This window comes from Lontra canadensis, unplaced genomic scaffold, assembly GCF_010015895.1.
Source record: "Lontra canadensis isolate GAN:19392208 unplaced genomic scaffold, GSC_riverotter_1.0 scaffold45, whole genome shotgun sequence".
In the NCBI taxonomy this organism is placed as follows: Eukaryota; Metazoa; Chordata; class Mammalia; order Carnivora; family Mustelidae; genus Lontra; species Lontra canadensis.
Window position 1 is genome coordinate 11,081,712 of NW_022631039.1, and position 18,129 is coordinate 11,099,840.

The 18,129-nt window shown below is 52.7% G+C and overlaps 1 protein-coding gene across 4 annotated transcripts; it reads left to right on the forward strand.

Annotated features, from left to right (window-relative positions):
• Positions 1-389: 389 nt before the first annotated feature.
• CUNH7orf26 (chromosome unknown C7orf26 homolog) lies at positions 390-13,442 on the forward strand. Of its 4 annotated transcripts, none has more exons than XM_032872716.1 (7): positions 390-709; positions 1,188-1,409; positions 3,250-3,415; positions 7,070-7,594; positions 7,677-7,781; positions 8,539-8,578; positions 12,703-13,442. In XM_032872716.1, exons 1-7 carry the CDS (start codon positions 518-520, stop codon positions 12,902-12,904), a joined length of 1,452 nt encoding a protein of 483 aa, XP_032728607.1. In that variant the 5' UTR covers positions 390-517; the 3' UTR covers positions 12,905-13,442. The 4 variants fall into 4 exon arrangements, with proteins under 4 accessions (XP_032728607.1, XP_032728608.1, XP_032728609.1 ...); XM_032872717.1 differs by having other exon boundaries at positions 390-679; XM_032872719.1 differs by lacking the exon at positions 390-709 and adding an exon at positions 716-973.
• The last annotated feature ends 4,687 nt before the right edge of the window (positions 13,443-18,129 follow it).

The window sequence follows — 18,129 nt, forward strand, 5'->3', positions numbered from 1 at the left end:
GCTTCACGTCCGGCGCGCGGGCGGGTGGAGCGCAAAGCCCAGTGAGCGTTCAGTGGTGGGTCCGCGCCGCCGAGCGCCGGGCCCCAGGTCCGGGGGCGGTCGCGGAGCCCGGGGGCGGGGCCTGTGGGGCGGGGCGTGCCTCCCTCCGCTCGGGCGGGCCGCGCCGCCAGGTGGCGCCCTCTTGAGAGCCAGCCCTCGCCGCCGCCTGCGCTTGGCCCCTGCGGGCCGCCGTCGCCGCGCTCAGCATTCCGCCGCCGTTCGGCTCCGCGGCGACGGGCTCCCGCTGCCCTCGGTGGCACCGCACTCGCACAGCCGGGAGCCCGCTGGCCGGCGGCGGCGGCAGCGATGGCTCCCTGAGCGGGCCGGAGCGGGAGCGGCGGGCGGACGGGCGCCGGGGTCGGCGGGCGGAGGCCGGGTCGCGGCCTCTTTGTCTCGGCGGCGGCGGCGGGCGCGCCCGCGGGGCCCGGGGCGGAAGTCCCGACGCGCTCCGGGCGCCCCGGGCCGCAGCGGCCGCACCATGAGCGACATCCGCCACTCGCTTCTGCGCCGCGACGCGCTGAGCGCCGCCAAGGAGGTGCTGTACCACCTGGACATCTACTTCAGCAGCCAGCTGCAGAGCGCGCCGCTGCCCATCGTGGACAAGGGCCCCGTGGAGCTGCTCGAGGAGTTCGTGTTCCAGGTGCCCAAGGAGCGCGGCGCGCAGCCCAAGGTGCGGCGGGCGGCCGCGAGAAGGAAACTCCCGCTTCTTTCCTGCCCCTCACGGTGACAAGCCTTGGCCAACCACAGACCCTCTTCCCACCGGCGGCGCCGTTCTCGCCCCGGGCCGCGCTCCTTCGCAGCAGCCCCAGTCCACCTGCTCTGGCTTCCGGAGCATTGCTCGGCTGTGGGCCTGCTTGCCGGGCGTGCGACAGCCCGGTCTCGGCGGTGCTGCAGGAAGAGACGTTAAAGGCCTGTAATCGAGTCTCAGACCGCTGTAGGTCATCATCCCGAGGGCCCCAGGATGATGTCGAATTCTGTATACTGACATTTCCCGGGATTAACAGAGTTCTTCCCCCTGGGACCCAGGCTTTAGAGGGGTGAACAGTTCCCAGGGGGAAAATAGGATATTTCCTGTTTTCTTACCGTATGGATTAGTGCGCACGTTAAAGCTAAGTTTCTTACCGCTTCTCTTGGATTTGTTTTTGCAGAGGTTGAATTCACTTCAGGAGCTCCAACTTCTTGAAATCATGTGCAATTATTTCCAGGAGCAAACCAAGGACTCTGTCCGGCAGATTATTTTCTCGTCCCTTTTCAGCCCCCAAGGGAACAAGGCTGATGACAGCCGGATGAGCTTGTTGGGAAAACTGGTCTCCATGGCTGTGGCTGTGTGTCGGATCCCAGTGTTGGAGTGTGCGGCTTCCTGGCTCCAGGTACTACCCGAGAAATAGCCTTCTCCCGAGAGGCTCTGAAGAGGAGTTTAGTGCCCCTTAATAGGATTTTGGGAGAGGCATTTTCTGTGTGTTATCTCCTTGATGTCACGGCCCTGTCTGCTAATACTCCACACCTACGGTTAGATAAGGTAGTACCCATTCCTAACAAAACTTGTTTGTAATGGTAAATGAATTTAAGAGAAAAAAAGAAAATTCTTCATCTCCAGAATAAGCAAAATATCATTTTCCTTGGTTGAAAATGATATGGTAGGATTTTGAAAACAGCTATGCATAATGTGGCCTCAAAGATAGATTTTTTTTTTTTTTAAGTAAGTAAATTACACAGGTCAGTAAGCACGTGAATCGTTTCGCCTTGTTGCAGGGTGACGTTACAAAGATCCCAGCTCTTCTAATGGGTATGGCGCATGAGCCTTTTAGAATGTTTTTAAATATCAAAGAATATCAAATAGATTTTGTGTTAGATGGTATTTTGAAAGATTCATTTTGTTTTGCTTTTTTGTTGCTCAGTCTTTCCAAAAATTGATAATCCACGTAATTTTTAACTCAGAATTGAGATTAACATGATTCTCAGCTAAGCTAACAGAATTTACCATGTTCAGTTTCACAAACCTGCTTCATTCTCAAGTACTTGGAGCCTTTGGTGTTGGGTTTGTTTCTCCAGTTTATGTAGATGTTTTCCTTGAAATCTGTTTATCCTCAAAATTTGGCTAGGAGAAAATATACTGTTCTCTGTGGTACCCAGGTAAGTCTCAGTGGAATCTGTATCTTAATTGTCACCAGGCTGATTTCTGGGCCATCTGAATTGATCACGATGTTGTATTTAATGTCACAGTTATCTCTGTCCCTTCATCAATCATCTAGTGAAGTCAGGCTTCACATCTTCTAATTCATCACGTAATTTCTCATTTTTCTCTCGTGATGCTGTCACACTGGCTTTTTGGCAAAGCAAAAGCAGATGTCAGTGACAGGAAAGGGTCCTAGTGGTTTGAGTCCAGATTTGCCACACTGGGGCGAGGGACTGCAGCTTCCCGTTGGGGAGGGCGGGATGGCCGGTTTGAGGTGGTGGGGGCAGAGTTCAGCCCGAGGGAACAATCTGGCTTGCTGTCTCCTCGTGGTTCTCCCCACCCTCTACCTCCCTGTAGGCTACATCGGTGCCCTGGACCTGGAGCATCCTGAGCAGCCGTGGAATGTGGCAGGAGCTACAGATTGGCCTCTGATGAGGAGGGGAGGAAAAAAGCAGGGATGGGTGCTGATAGAGGATTTGAAAGTATCACAGAAACCTGTAAGAGTAGGACCCGCTGCTCCAGAATCACAGGGGCAATCACAGACTCTCCGTGAGCTCTTTAAAGTGGTAACGACCACTCATTTTTGTCTTCGGAATCTCACCTGGAGGGTCGCAAAAGTTGTCATTTCCTCACCTGAAGTCACAAGTTACCTTTCCTAAGTGAACTTCAGAGCAAGTCAGCAGGCCTTTCTCGTAAAGGGCAGGATGGTAAATGCTTTAAGTTCTGCAGACCATACAGCCTGTCACAAGTAGTCCTCTCTGCCCGTGCTGTGTAGGGAGCAGCCTCACACAGTCAGCAAACAGCCAGGCGGATGCACGTATCAGTAGAAGTTGCTTTGCAAAAAAACAGGTGGCAGGATGGATTGGGCCTGTGGCCTTGGGTTTGCCCAGGCCCGGCTTCCGAGTGAGCTCTGGGCATCTTTTTCCCCTGTTGGGAGCGGTGCCGCCAGCTCTGGTGGTCTCCTCCACGCGTACGTCTTTGTCTTCCGTGAGCTCATGATGCCTGTAGTTACGTGCACTGTGGCTTCTTTCCAGAGGACGCCTGTGGTCTACTGTGTGAGGTTAGCCAGGGCCCTCGTGGATGACTACTGCTGTCTGGTACCGGGATCCGTGCAGACGCTGAAGCAGATACTCAGTGCCAGCCCTCGCTTCTGCTGCCAGCTCATTACCTCCGTCACCGCGCTCTATGACCTGTCATCAGGTAAACTCCAAACAGGCCGCTGAGGTTGCTTGGGTGGCTGCCACTCTTCTTCCCACCAAACACCCAGGCGGAAAGCCCAGTGGACGCTCTGGCTTTTTGTTTTTTCTCTGAAACGTGTGTTTTCTTTTAGGCTGAAAGGGAAAGGAAGGGACCGCCTGGACTTCTGGAATTTGCCAGCAGGGAGCTTTCCTTAGTGCCTCCCACTCGGCTGACTCAGGGACGGTCCGAGTGGCAGGCAGCCTGCAAACGCTGGCATCTGATGTCTGGGGAAGACGTGGCTTTCTCCCCAGACATGATTTGCTTTTTTCTTTCCTCCTTCCTTCCTTCCTTTCTTTCTTTCTTTCTTTCTTTCTTTCTTTCTTTCTTTCTATCCCTCACTTTTTATTTTGGAAAATAGCAACACTTCAGGAAAGTGGTGAGACTATTACAAGTTGCGAGACTCTCACCTAGTTTTCAGCCCCTGTTAACACTTGCCGTGGGCTTTCTTGCCCTTCCTCTCTTCGTCTCCCCCTCACACACACACTCCAGAATATTTGGTTTTCCTGAACTTTTGAGAGTTTGTTAGCAACATCACATACCAAGTACTTCAGCGTGTATCTCTCCCCCGAGAACAAGAGCATTCCCTTACATAACCCTGGTACCAATATCATGGTACCTGAGAAATTTAATAGCCTGAGAAATTAAATATCGAGGTAATTCTATTATTTGTTACATAGCCTGTCTTCAGCTTCCTTAATTGTCTCAATAATTTCTTTTAGAGCCCTTTCCCTCCCTTGCTTTAAAAGGTCAGGAGAGCTCAGAATCCCTTCAGGGATCATATATTATATAGTTGTCATGTCCCTCTGATCGTTTTAAGTCTTGAACAGATGAAGCATTTAAAAAAAAAAAATCTCTTAGGACATCGATGGTTTTTGAAGAGCCCAGGCCTGTTTAGATTGATCAGACTGTTTCCTTATGCAGGATTCAAGTTCAACATTTTTGGCAACAACCCTGCCTAGGCGGTGATGTGCCCCAGGCATATAGCGCCAGGAGGCACGCATGTCACTTCCATCGTGGTGATGTTTTTGAGGCTTTCTTGGGAAGATGCCAGGCGAAGTCCTCAGGGCAGCCAACAGATGGCATTTGACTTCAGCTGGGTGGGGCCCGTGTCCTCTGCCCCCTGTCCCTGTCCTGAGCATCAGAGCCCTCTGGTCCGATCACTTTATACAGGCTCTGAATAGAAAACCAGTACAGGTTGACCAGCTCTGTCTGAATTAGAGCAGGAGTCGCAGGCCCACGTTCACTAGGCTCTGCTGCCTACTTGCCTCCCGCAGGGGTGGGTTCCAGGGAACATGGATTGACAAGGCTTTGCGGAACAGCGCATCCTTTCACATCTATATGCCCGTGTGAGCCCCACGGCCCATGCGGCCCCTGGGGAAGTTTCGGGCCTCACCGCGGTGAGCACTTTTTCTGCAGAGTTGGACTCAAAGCCCACTCTTCTGTTTCAGGTTCCTCCTCCTCTGCCTACGGCTCCTGCCGCTCTGGGGGTTGACAGTGTCTTATCCTGGTCTGATAGCGAAACCAGCCGCTGGGGAGCCCTCAGCAGCGCTTCCGTTTGTGTTCAGTCCAGCGGCTCCGGGATCATATTTGATTCTCCTCTTATTTGTACCTTTCCCCGCCGTGCTGTTCAGTTTTTTTAGTTCTCTTAGGAAAGTTTGTGTGGACAGAGTGTGAACATGGAAGTGTATATCACAGTCACAAGTACTTTCAAACCGTTTCTGTCCCGGCAACGTGCCCCTGGGCTGGGAGGCAGGTGTTGTGAGCGGTGGGTGCCCTGCTGTTAGAGTGAGCCGCTCCCTGGCGCTCTCCTGCAAAGGCTTTCTCAGAGCTGTTCCTAGCTGGGAACAGTAGCAGGCCGCTCTGGTTTCCTGTAGGAAAGGTTTCCTTAAACCCACTGTACTGCACCACAGTTTCTTTTCCAAGCCGTCAGTCATCCCAGACCAACAAGGACTGGAATTGCCTTTAACACTGGGGACACATTACTCAGCGCACAAAAGGCGGTCATGTTCAGAGCATACCGCCAGCGTTCTGGAATGGAGATGAGACGCGGTATTTTTCTCTTAAGCCCCTTTGCCCGTATGATGTGTCGGGGACTTTCACGACCACGTCATGGAGGTGTGACCGACGTACCAAAAGCTGTGCCTCTTGAACATGTCCAGCTTGGTGAGGTAGGAGATGGGGAGGTCACCAGGCACCTGGTGGGGGCTCTAGAGGCGGAGCCGGATTCTGCAGTCAGGATGGTGACTGACGCTGCTCTTGGGAGCCTCTGGTGACGGGAGAGCACTCCTGGGGACTCTGTGCCTTCAAAACCACAAGACGGAAGCAGCTCACCTCAGGAGACAGGACCTCCTCTTGCCTGAATGGTGCAGAGACTTGGGGCACACGCTCCCTGAGCACCAGACACACGCAGCTTCAGGCTCTTGGAGACGCCTCCGCTTAGATGGGGGTGGCTGGACGGGGTGGCCTGCTGGACACGCGTATGAGACTGGCATTCCTCACGCACAAACCTCTCCGGGGGGCTCGAGGGGCCAGACATGGGCTCCCCCAACGTTTATTTTGCCAAGTGAGAACCACAGGTGACAGCGGCTACCTATCGTTGTCCTCATTTATAGCAGAAGGGCAGGGCACAGTTGAACTCCCGGTCAGGAGGTCGGCATGATCTCAGGTGGGGAAGAGGTGTCTCTGGAGAAAGAGGAGCCTCTGCCCACATGTGTCTCACTCGCCCTGCACTCCTCTCTCGTGCTTGTCTCTGGCCTCAGCATCCCGGAAGGGGCCCCGTCTTCCTCATCTCTCCGTGAGCTGGGGGCCACACAGCCCCAGAGACAGAAGGGCAGGAACCCAGTCCCACACTCACAGACACCTTCTGGGCGTTGTGTGCCAGGCCCGGGGTGGGCAGTGCAGCTGAGCGGTCAAGAGCCAGACCCTCTGGGGCCATGTCTGGGCCCATCACACACTTTTCATGAGTCCTGGGAGAGTGACTTAATATCGCTGTGCCTCCTGCCTCTGATAACAGGCGGTTGTTGGTGGATTGAGTTGATGTGTGGAAAGGATTTAGACTAGTGCCGGGCTCATAGCCCCAAACAAACGGCAACACTTGGCTTTGTAGAAAGTGCCACGTAGAGGAGGTCAGGCTCTGCTTAGACAAAGATACCAGATCTGCGGCTGGGATGGCTCTTGGCCACCAGCTGAACATCGACCACACCCTGAGCTGCTCTATGAAGGCCACCGCAGCCATCACTGGGCCACAGAGGCGACACCAGCAGAGGGACAGACACTACTCTGGGAAGGGCTGAGCTGTGGTGTGGGAATTTATTTAAATTGACCCAGGGGATGAACTTCAAAGCTTGGTGGAGTCCTAGAGAATTGTTTATTTAACAAATATGTTTTTGAGCCCTACTGTGGCCAGACAGTCGTGGCCCTGGGGAGAATCACGGACTAAGACGGGAGTCCCAGCCCTCGCGGAGGTGATGTTCTCGGAAAGGGGACACAAAATAGTTAAGCAGAGCACAAAGTCCGAATGTCGGGGGCTGGGTATCATGCCGGTAGGGGGCCCATCTCCCCAGCGGCGTCACCAGGGCTGCAAACCCATCTGACTTAAAGCATCTTTGTTGGCAGATGACCTCATCCCACCGTTGGACTTGCTTGAAATGATTGTCGGCTGGATTTTCGAGGACCCGAGGTTGATTCTCATCACTTTTTTAAATACTCCGATTGCGGCCAATCTCCCAATAGGATTTTTAGAGCTCACCCCGCTCACTGGTTTGATCCGCTGGTGCGTGAAGGCCCCCCTGGCTTACAAAAGGAAGAAGAAGCCCTCCCTGTCGAACGGCCACGTCCCGACCAAGGTTCCGAAGGACTCAGGAGGGATGGACAGAGACTCCCACCTGTTGTACTCGAAACTCCACCTCAGTGTCCTGCAGGTCCTCATGATGCTGCCAGTGCACTTAACCGAGAAGAATCTCTACGGCCGCTTGGGGCTCATCCTGTTTGACCACATGGTCCCGCTGGTAGAGGAGATCAACAGGTTGGCAGATGAACTGAACCCCCTCAATGCCTCCCAGGAGATCGAGCTCTCACTGGACCGACTGGCGCAGGCCCTGCAGGTGGCCATGGCCTCCGGGGCGCTGCTGTGCACGAGAGGTGGGTAATTCCCTGGCCCCGGAAAGCAGGGGGTCTGGGACGAATAACTCGTCTGTTTTTTTTACCACTTCTTTCCTCTTAGCACAGGGAACTGGGGTGAAGTCGCAGAGTGGACCCAGGTCGAACGCTGGCCGTGACGTCTGTGCGTCTCCCGGCTGCTTTGCCCAGGACTGGGGACTCCTCCAGAGTGAGGATGACCCGTCACCTTCTTTCCTCGTAGAGAACCTTATCTTTTTTTTAAGATTTTATTTATTCATTTGACAGACAGAGATCACAAGTAGGCAGAGAGACAGGCAGAGAGAGGAAGGGAAGCAGGCTCCCTGCTGAGCAGAGAGCCCGACGCGGGGCTCAATCCCAGGACCCTGAGATCATGACCTGAGCCAAAGGCAGAGGCTTTAACCCACTGAGCCACCCAGGCGCCCCTAGAGAACCTTATCTTTTCCTGTAGCCCATTTTTATTGAGGCATAAGTTTCATACAGCACAGTGCCCAGGTTCAAGGACAGGAAACATCCCCAGCACTTGTTTCTGGGTCTGTGATTCTCCTGTACTTCAGTGCTGGAAGGCTCCCGGTGTCTCATAAACACCTGTGCTGGTTTAGTGACCGTGCACTGGCCGACGTTGCCTCTGGCCCCAGGCAGCGGTCCCTGTGGTGCGGTTCCCACTGCACCTGAGGCATCTGATCCACTCTGCGAGAGCCCTGCCTCCAGGCCCTTTCCCAGCCACCTAACAAATGACCAATAGACCTGCCCCCCTTCTTGAGTCACATATTCTGTCTGGGGCCTAGTTGTTAAAGCAAGAATCAAAAGAAGAAAGAGCACAGTTTCTAAGTGATGCTAGGAAGTTGTAGTTAGGACACAACTGCTCTCTGCATTCTTGAAAATAGTTATTTTCTGTGACTTGCTGTCTCCAGTCTGTTCCTTATTTTGTGTCTCCTTGATTTCAGATGACCTGAGAACTTTGTGCTCCAGGCTGCCCCATAATAAGTAAGTGCTCTCGAAGGCATTGGCCTGGGGTGGGGTGGGGCCCTTGTCCTGGCCTCCTCGGGGAGAGTTGGGCTTCAGGGTCTGAAGCTTCTGTATGTCAGGAGGCCCCTCGGGACCTGACCGGGGGTAGGATAGCATGATCCACAGGAGAGAAAGCCCAAGTGGAGAGTACATCGAAGAGGTGTGGCCATCCTGTCCGGGGGTCCAGGGAGGAAACCAGACCCAGCTCAGAGTCATTGACCGCTCGCTAAATTAGCATACGTGGTACGTGGTGACTTTGGACATTTGTGCATGCACACGGCCGGTGACAGTGTGGGTGGCGCAGCCCTGTGGAAAACACTCAGAACCACGGCCCTGGGGCACTGCATGTCATTTTAGGCTTTGTCGCTGGGTGGCAGCACCGAGTGGCTTCTGAGGGTGATTGTCCCTGGTTTTCCGTGGCACTTATTGTCATCATTTGGGAGAAGCCGTGTGAATAGTGGTGAGGAGCAGGGCTGTGGGGAAAGGTCCAGGCTGGCGGCTTGCTCTCTGTGTGACCCTGGGCGGTTTCCTGGTCTTCCACTGCCTTGCTTTGTCTGTAAAATCGAGAAAATAATCGTTCCTGTCTCCTGTCCCCCTGCCATTCCTGCCTGCCGCCCCGTAGGATTTTTGTGAGGATCAGAGTGAAAACACAGAAAACCCTCGCAACCGCGTTCTTGTGTTCTTGCTGCGTGCTTGGTGTGTGGCACGTATCTAAGAAGCAGCAGTTGCTGGTCCACTTACTGTTGTCATGATGTAGGAATGTCCCTTGCTCTAATTAATTTCGCGGACTCTAAGAAGCAAAAGCTGTGTGTGTGAAAACTTTTCAGGCAAATGCAGTATCATCAGTAGCAAAATACCAGAGGCAACCTCCCCGGTGGAAGCATGGGGATACTTAGTAACTTAGGAGTGATACATCTGAGGGACAGAAATTATGTATCCACTTCAGAGAGTAACTGTGGCGACTAAGTGAGGGAGAGCTTGTCGCTGAGCGCACAGCTCCCTCCTGGTGTGCACAGGGACAGAAGACAGCGGAGTGAAGTTCGTAGGATGACCAACATTCTCCTCTCTGCAGAGGCTCGCATTGGCCTTTATCGGCTGGGGCTCCGGGACCGGTGGTCTCAGACAGCGGACAGCGGGCAAGCCAGCCCGCCAGGCCCCTCTGCGGGGTGGGTGCTCACAGCTGCCCAGGGCCAGGAGTCTGGGCACGGATGGCAGGCTGACCACAGGCATCACCCAGGGCCGGAGGAGTGGCCAGGAGCCGGCTCACGGGCTGACGGCGACAGTAGCCGTGGCCCGAGGACTGTGCGCTCCTGTGCGGTTGGAGATCTTGGCGCCAAGGCCTTGCGGCTTTGGCAGGTGTCTGGGCCGAGGAGGAAACCAAGTGGGTAGAGCGTGTGGGTCCTGGAAGAACAGAACGGGCCACTCGGCATAATCTGTCAGCAGAATGGACAGCTTGCCTAGAGAGCACCTGTCCCTCAGGAGCCCACAGTGTTCCTTTCTTTTTCCCCTGGCATCTGAGGACCTCGTTACTGAGTTGGCAATTTTCTGTTCCTCCTGCAGTAATCTCTCCGTACGGCTTCCCTTCTCTGTGCACAGCTCTTGTCTAATGTGTAGCATTTCAGGCCATTAGAGCAGTGAGAGGGTCTAAATCCTTTCTCGTCTTAGCATTGTGACCAGGGGTCCCCCCATTGGAATCCCAGGGAAACGTCTTCACAGCCTGTGCTGGGCCCCATCCTAAGTCGTATGGCCCAAAACCCACCCTCCCAGGGGCAGCCTGGCAGCGACGCAGGGAAAGACAGGACACAGAGCCACTTGGAAAACTTCTTTGACTTCTGATAGTAGTCTCTTTTCCGTGAATTGTCTTTCTGAATAGACTGGAAACATTATTTTTTTTGTTTTTTTGTTTTAGATTTTGTTTATTTGACGGAAAGAGAGAGAGTGAGAGAGGGAACACAGCAGGGGGAGAGGAAGAGGGAGAAGCAGGCTCCCTGCTGAGCAGGGAGCCCAACACGGGACTCTACCCCAGGACCGGAGATCATGATCTGAGCCAAAGACAGATGCTTAATGACTGAGCCACCCAGGCACCCCTAGACTGGAAACTTATTGAAACCCCTTTTATCTCTGGCAGGGTGTGCAGATTCAACTGAGCATATGACTTAAATTTTGCTTTTGTAATGCTCTTCTTAGACTTGTTTCTGTGTTTGCTTATTTGGAGTGACTTTCTCACTGTGAGTTATAAAAAAAAAAAAATGTGGTAACATAAATGAAAAGGTGCTCCGGGGCCGCCTGGGTGGTTCGTTGGTTAAGCCTCTGCCTTCAGCTCAGGTCATGATCCCTGGGTCCTGGGATGGAGCCCCACATCAGGCTCCCTGCTCATTCGGAAGCCTGCTTCTCCCTTTCTCTCTGCTGCTGCCCCTGCTTCTGCTCTCTCTCTCTCTGTGTCAAATAAATAAATAAAATCTTTTTAAAAAATGTGAAAGAAAAGGGGCTCCGAAGAGCCTTAGGCCATTAGAAGGCACCAACTTTCTTCGTGCCTTGGGTTTACTTCCTGAGCTCCTCCTGTGGGCTCTGAGCACCAGACTTTATCTTCAGGGGTGGGAGGGGTGAGGGTCTGTCTGCAGAAGACTTAGCCCCCACTGCCAGAGCTCCAGGTAGGTGGCGGCGGGTAGCCAGGGCGAAGTGGCCTGGGGTTGTTCCTGGACCAAGCAGGGTCGTGTGCAGGGAAGGTGTGGCCTGGTGGGATGAGGAAGTCCTTAGGATGAATGATGGGTGTGAACAGGACCAGGCAGGCAGATTTGGTGATGTGGCAAGAGTGACTTAGACGCTGCAGAGACACAGAAGCCAGCCGGAGCCATGGCCCCGGGTTGTGGCTGGAGAGCAAGCGTAGAGTCTGTCCATCTGCAGGGGAGAAAGAGGAGAGGCGGGCTGGGAAAGGAGGCCTCTGTCCTGAAGAGGAGAGGGCCCAAGAAGTTTCTCCGATTAGGGCGTGATTGGGTGTTTGGGGTTGGCCAAGTGGGCCAGCTAAGGCCTGCGAAGCACGTGGTGCTGGGAGACTTAGGAATCTTTGCTGATCTCTCTGGGAGGAAATGTGGGATTGGCAAGGAGGGGGCCAGGCAGAGGGAACTCTTCAGGGAGTTTTAGAAGGGACCAATATTGGAAACCAAAAGGGATTCCAGGAGGAGGGTGGAGGCCATGGGTGTCCTGAGCCACGGAGAGCAGAGAACAGGCCCGTGGAGGCACGTGGCACCTAGGGCTTGGGGTGGTCATGGGTGGGAGTTGGCAAAGGAGTGACTGGGTCTTCCCACGGAGACCCTGGGTGTGATGCGTAGGGTTGGAGAGTGACTGCAGAAGGCTCTCCCATAAGTGAAGGAGCCAGTAAGCAGGAGCTCTGCAGAGAGGGAGGGAAAGGGTGGCCCCTAAAGGTGGGAAAGGGCTGGGTCCAGGCCTGGGCCTGGGCCATCCCGAGGGCAGGGCCTACACCATGCTCACGTCTGAGCCTCGGAAAGGCCTGCGTTCCTGTGTTGTGCCTGGAATTCATTTGGGACTCAGTCATTACGAGTGACATTGGGAGCCCTGTGGCCTGCCGTCCTGCTTGCTGTCCTGCCTTGGTCATAACCCTCTTAAGTGTAGGTGATTGGGGCTGAACCGGATGTGGGGGTCTCCAGGCCACAGACACCGAGCCTGTGCCCAGAGCTTCCATGGACTGCAGCCCTGTCCCTGCCCCGCCTTGGGCACCTGCCCTGTGGTTTCCTCAGTTCCCTCCTCCCAAATTGTCACCTGTAGGATCCTGCTTTTCCTACTGCCAGCCCTTCCCCTCTCCTCTGTCTCGGGCTAGTCTCAATCCTGCCACCTCCAGGTCACCTCTTTCTGCTCCAACCCCCACTCCCTACCCCAGCCATAAGCCACCCCCATCTGTGCCGAGTTGATAGGTTCCCCCCTCTGGAAACCTCCATGTTCTGTGCCTGCGTCTGGTGCATCTCCCAGTACGTGTGTGAGGCCACCACCGTGCCCAGGCCCTCTCTCCCTTCCGGGGGCTGCCGCATCCATAAGGGGACAGGCCAGCTCAACCGCCGTGCGCCTAACCCTTATTCTTGTGTTCACAGCCTGCTCCAGCTGGTGATCTCGGGCCCGGTGCAGCAGGCACCCCACGCAGCGCTGCCCCCCGGCTTCTACCCTCACATCCACACGCCCCCGCTGGGCTACGGGGCCGTGCCGGCCCACCCCGCCGCCCACCCTGCTCTGCCCGCACACCCGGGGCACACATTCATGTCGGGCATGACTTTCCCGTTCAGGCCCATCCGCTAGGCCGGCCCCAGTGCCACCGAGGGGCAGTGTGCCTTCCGCCTGGGCCGGAGGAAGCCTTCCAGAGAAAGGGGGAGCCACCCCCTCGAAGAGGACCTTTTCGGGTAGCCGGTGGCCCCTCATCCCCAGCAGGACTGTCTTGGTGCGGGCGTTACACGGCATTGCAGTCCAGGGGGCCTTCTGCCAGGTCACGTTCAAGTCTGGATGGGATGTGTGGAAGGAAGGACAGACCGCGTGCGCCCAGCCGTGTGGGTGTCCTGCTGAGACGCCGATTCTTGGAGCCGGTGTCCGTGGGTCGTTTCAGACACACGGGGAGCCGGTGCTGCCCCGAGCATGGCTGTGATGAGCAGCATTTGCAGGTCCCGCTGGTGTCTCTGCGTGTGAGTGGGACGGGTCCCTGGGAGCTCTGTGAGCTCGAAGCTGGGCCCCGGCACGGGCCGGGCCGGGAACCGGGCAGGGAGCCCCAGCCCAGGAGCTCCTCTGTTTTATTGAGGTCTAAATTTTCCTTTCATATGTTCAAATAAATTTTTTCTAAACAGTTTTATAGACTTTATGGACTATTTTTACACCATAGTTGGTGTGAGTGGCAGTGGTTTCCTTGTGGGTCTGCAGTGATGGGGTAAGAGGTTTGAATATAATTTGAGGCACCTGTTACCAGAAGCACTGCCGACCTTGTCCCTGCCAACCTCGTCCCCATCGCCCTGCCGGTCCCCCAGGGGCCTGTCTGCTTCCCTCTGTGCGATGGAAGCTCTCTGCTTTGAGTTCTCATTTACTAGTTCTGGGAAGGCGCAATGCCTATAGCGATGACATGGGACCCCCTTGGGCTGGAAGTGAGGCAGGAAAGACACAGCCAACAGTGAGCAATGAAGGGCTGAGATGATCTTAGGGGGATGAAATTGAGCCTTGTGGTTTGTCTACCCTTCTGTTCCTGGCCAAACACCATGACCCAGGAGACCAGACGAAACCAGCCTGCCCAATAAATTCCTGTGTGTGTTTCCCTTTTTTTTAAATTTTTTTTTAGGTCTGGGGTTCAGGGCTTCCCTCGAGACAGGGAGCACGAGCTGATACAGCTACCATGTAGGGGCCATCCTTGCTTGGAAAGGGTCCCAACCACACCTGCTTTCTCAGCCACGTAAGACTGGCTTCTTTGGGCACCTGCAGTGCTCAGCCGGGGTCCCAGAGCTGCAGCGGGTGGGAAGGAACCCGCCGGCAAGCCAGCCTCTCAGGAATCTGGTTTTAAGCTGCTTCTGAGAGCCACAAACTAGAAAGGAAATTGTCCTTACTTTGACTTTGATTTCATTATTCTTGGTTGACTGTGTTCCGTGTTGGTGTGTTTATCTGCTGAGGTCAGTTCAGGAACTGAAGTAAAAAAGTAAAAGTAAATATCAGCTTCCATGTCTTGGTGGGACACACCCATGAGACCGAGGAGATGAGCGCTTGGCTGGTGCGTGCTGTTCAGCTCCGGTGCCCGGTGTTTCTGGAAACCATGGAAAAGAAGCCCTCCTGTTGCTGTGCCGTTAGGGGAGGTCTGTGAGCATGGCTCTGTCCCAGAAGGAGGCATCCACCAAATTTCCAGGGCCTAGTTAGCGCTTAGTTCATCTTAGACCCAAGGTGGTTTTTGCCTTGAATGACTGGGGGAACAGACAAGGGGAGGGGCGGGCTAGGAAGGGGAGAGGAGGAGAAGGAGGAAGGAAAAATGGAGGAAATAGAGCTCCTGGAGCCCTCCACTTTCTCTGATGGTGTTTCTTGTAGTGCGTAAGTAATTAAGTCAAATTTTTTTTTTTTAAGATTTTATTTATTTATTTGTCAGAGAGAGAGAGGGAGAGAGAGCAAGCACAGGCAGACGGAATGGCAGGCAGAGGCAGAGGGAGAAGCAGGCTCCCTGCCAAGCAAGGAGCCCAATGTGGGACTCGATCCCAGGACGCTGGGATCATGACCTGAGCCGAAGGCAGCTGCTTAACCAACTGAGCCACCCAGGCGTCCCTAAGTCAACTTTTTTAAAAGATGGGTGTATGTGGACACCTTTACCAATTCTTGCCTTTCCACCTATTAACAATAAGAAGTATTTCCTATTTACTAATTAAGTGCCAGGCTCTTCCTAATGAGTATTTTACGCACATAAAAAATTTGTGTAGGGGCGTCTGGGTGGCTCAGAGGGCTAAAGCCTCTGCCTTCGGCTCAGGTCATGATCCCAGGGTCCTGGGATCGAGCTCCAAATTGGCCTCTCTGCTTAGCAGGGAGCCTGCTTCCTCCTCTCTCTCTCTCTGCCTGCCTCTCTGCCTACTTGTGATCTTTGTCAAATAAATAAGACCTTTAAAAAAAAAAAAAAATACTGGGCGCCTGGGTGGCTCAGTGGGTTAAGCCGCTGCCTTCAGCTCAGGTCATGATCTCAAGATCCTGGGATCGAGCCCCGCATCGGGCTCTCTGCTCAGCAGGGAGCCTGCTTCCTCCTCTCTCTGCCTGCCTCTCTGTCTACTTGTGATCTCTGTCTGTCAAATAAATAAATAAAATCTTTAAAAAAAAAAAAACTTAAAAATATTTGTATATGAGGAAAATATGTGCAGAGTATAAAATGAAGTATACCCATATAGAATGTATCAAAAATGCAAATTAATCAAAAGACATCCCAATAGGAGTGCCTGGGTGGCTCAGTCATTAAGCATCTGCCTTTGGCTTGGGTCATGATCCCAGGGTCCTGGATTCAACCCCCCGGCATTGGGCCTCCCTGCTTGTGTTCCCTCTCTCGCTGTGTCTCTCTCTGTCAAATAAATAAAATCTTAAAAAAAAAAAAAAAAAAAAAAAAAGACATCCCAATAAAAAAATGAGTGAAGGGCGTGAACAGATACTTCATAGAAAACCCAAACTACCAATTAAAAAAAAAAAAGATTCTAAAACTGGTAACCAGGGAAATACAAATTAAAAAGAGATACAAATTTAAAAAAGATGCCATGTTTTCCATTTATCCATTAGACTGGCAAAACAGAAAGTAACTAATGGCCTGAAGAAACAATGATCACACTGTTTATGTAGATAACTGGTTTAGCCACTCTGGAGAAATGAAGAAATAAAATGGCCCTATGGCCCAGCAAGCCCAGATCCCAAAAAGAGTGTTCACAGATGTTGATGGCAGTATTGTTTTTTAAGTAACAGTTCTATGAAGAGAGAACTCACTTACCCAATTCACTCATTTCAAGAGCACGCTTTGGTGGTTGCAGAGTGTTTACAGAGTGGTGCAAACCAACATTCACCGCTCTCTGTTCTAGAACATTTCATCATCCCCCAAAAGAAATCCTGTGCCCACTAGCACCCTCGCCCTCGACGCAGCCCCCGCCAACCCGTCTACTTTCCGTCTCTCTGGACTTGCCTGTTCTGAATGTCTTGTGTAAATGGAATCCTACAGACATGGTCTTCTGTGACTCACTTCTTTCGCTTAGCATCATGTGTTTGGGGGTCATCCTTGTAGCGCGAATCACCACTTCATTACCTTTTATGGCCACTAATACCCCATTGTGTGGATGTATCCCATTTTGTTTGTCCGTTCGATGGTTGATGGACACTTGGATGCTTTGGCTCATATGACTGTCTCTGCTATGAACATTTGTGTACAAGGTTTTGTGTGGGCGTAGGTTGTCAGTGTGCTCAGACAGACACACACACACCCCTATGGAAATGCTGGGTGCGGGATGTGTGTGTGTGTGTATATATATATATATATATATATTTTTTTTTTTTTTTTTTTTAAATAGGGAAAACCCAGAAACTGCTTGACTAGCCTCAGGAGAGAACCAACCAGCTGGGATTTGTAAATTCAGACTTCTGTAGTGACCAGGCAGGTGTTAACCATGGGCGAAGCTTCCAGAATTAGACACCATGGGGTACCAAGTACTGTGCCAAACTGGGGAAATCCTAGGGGTGCCATATCTGGACACCCAGGTCAAGGTGAATGTTGCCTGAACTTCTGAGTATTCAGGAGAAGATGGAAATCAATTTTTTACGGTATATTTTCCTAATTTGAAAACCTCTCTTGGAAAGTAATCTATGACGTTAGAAGTCAGGATGCCCGTTGTATGTCCTGGAAATGAGTAGTGATCAAAGGAGACCTTATGCTGTCCGTATTGTTTTAAAGTTTCAATTTTGTTTTAAGTTTTTTAATTAAAAGAACCATTCTGAGTCATAACGAAAGATGACAAGACTTGAATTAGTCCCTGATGGCTAGAAGAGAAACTCATCTTTGGCAGACCTACTGGCCGGTATTGCACACATTTTACTTTTTTTACAAGGACAATGTATTCTTGTTACTTGTCTAATTAAAAGCTAATTTTTAAAAACACGCATGGTAGAACATCTATCTCTGGTCGTGATGGGCCAGATCTGTCAGACCCGCCTTTCTGCTTTAACTAAAAATGCTGGAAAAAATACAGAAATATCTTTTTAAAAAATATTTCATTTATTTATTTGACAGACAGAGATCACAAGTAGGCAGAGAGGCTGGCGGGGGGCGGGGGGCGGGGAAGCAGGCCCCCCACTGAGCAGAGAGCCCAATGCAGGGCTCCATCCCAGGACCCTGAGATCATAACCTGAGCTGAAGGTAGATGCTTAACCCCCTGAACCACCCAAGCACCCCCAGAAATATCTTGCAGTATGGAAGAGCCAATAGGTTGTAAAGAACTTCCAGGCCAAATGTTGGGGTGGGGTCAACCAAGAGGCGCACTGAGACCCTTTGCCCTGAGGGTCTCAGGGGTTAAGGGCTGAAGGTAAGTGTCAATCTGTTTTGCTATGTCAAGGGCTAATATACACCCTCAGTAAACACAGAAGACTTCGGGGAAGGTGGCTCTTGCCCCAAGCAGAGCACTGGAGGGAGGGAGGAGGTGGCAGGGAATGAAAGGAAAGTCCTGTTCTAAGAAGTGAAGGACAGGGACCAGGACTCACTCCTACTGACAGCACGAGGAAACCTCCCTCTCTGACCTCAATTCTTGGGGATCCCTAGACTTGTCGTCCTCCCAGGTGCCCAGCAGAGCAAATGCATATTCTCTGGAGGAAAGGTGTTTATCCTAGGCTTCAAGGAGCTTGCAAACCGACTGTTCAAGGACAGTGACCAGCATACAGTGAAAAATGAGCCAGACGCCACGGGCAGGCACCAACAGCTGCAACCCGCAGCAGAAACAGGCTCGGAAAGTCAGGAATGTCAGGGTCAGACTCCACACCAATCATGCTTACTCTGTTTAAAG

Bases quoted from the DNA above. Each gene is read 5' to 3' on its own strand.
- CUNH7orf26 (XM_032872716.1), top strand. From the start codon at position 518: ATGAGCGACATCCGCCACTCGCTTCTGCGCCGCGACGCGCTGAGCGCC. The intron at 7,782-8,538 runs GTGAGGATGACC...CCTTGATTTCAG, and splicing joins GGACTGGGGACTCCTCCAGA to ATGACCTGAGAACTTTGTGC. The intron at 8,579-12,702 runs GTAAGTGCTCTC...TTGTGTTCACAG, and splicing joins TCCAGGCTGCCCCATAATAA to CCTGCTCCAGCTGGTGATCT.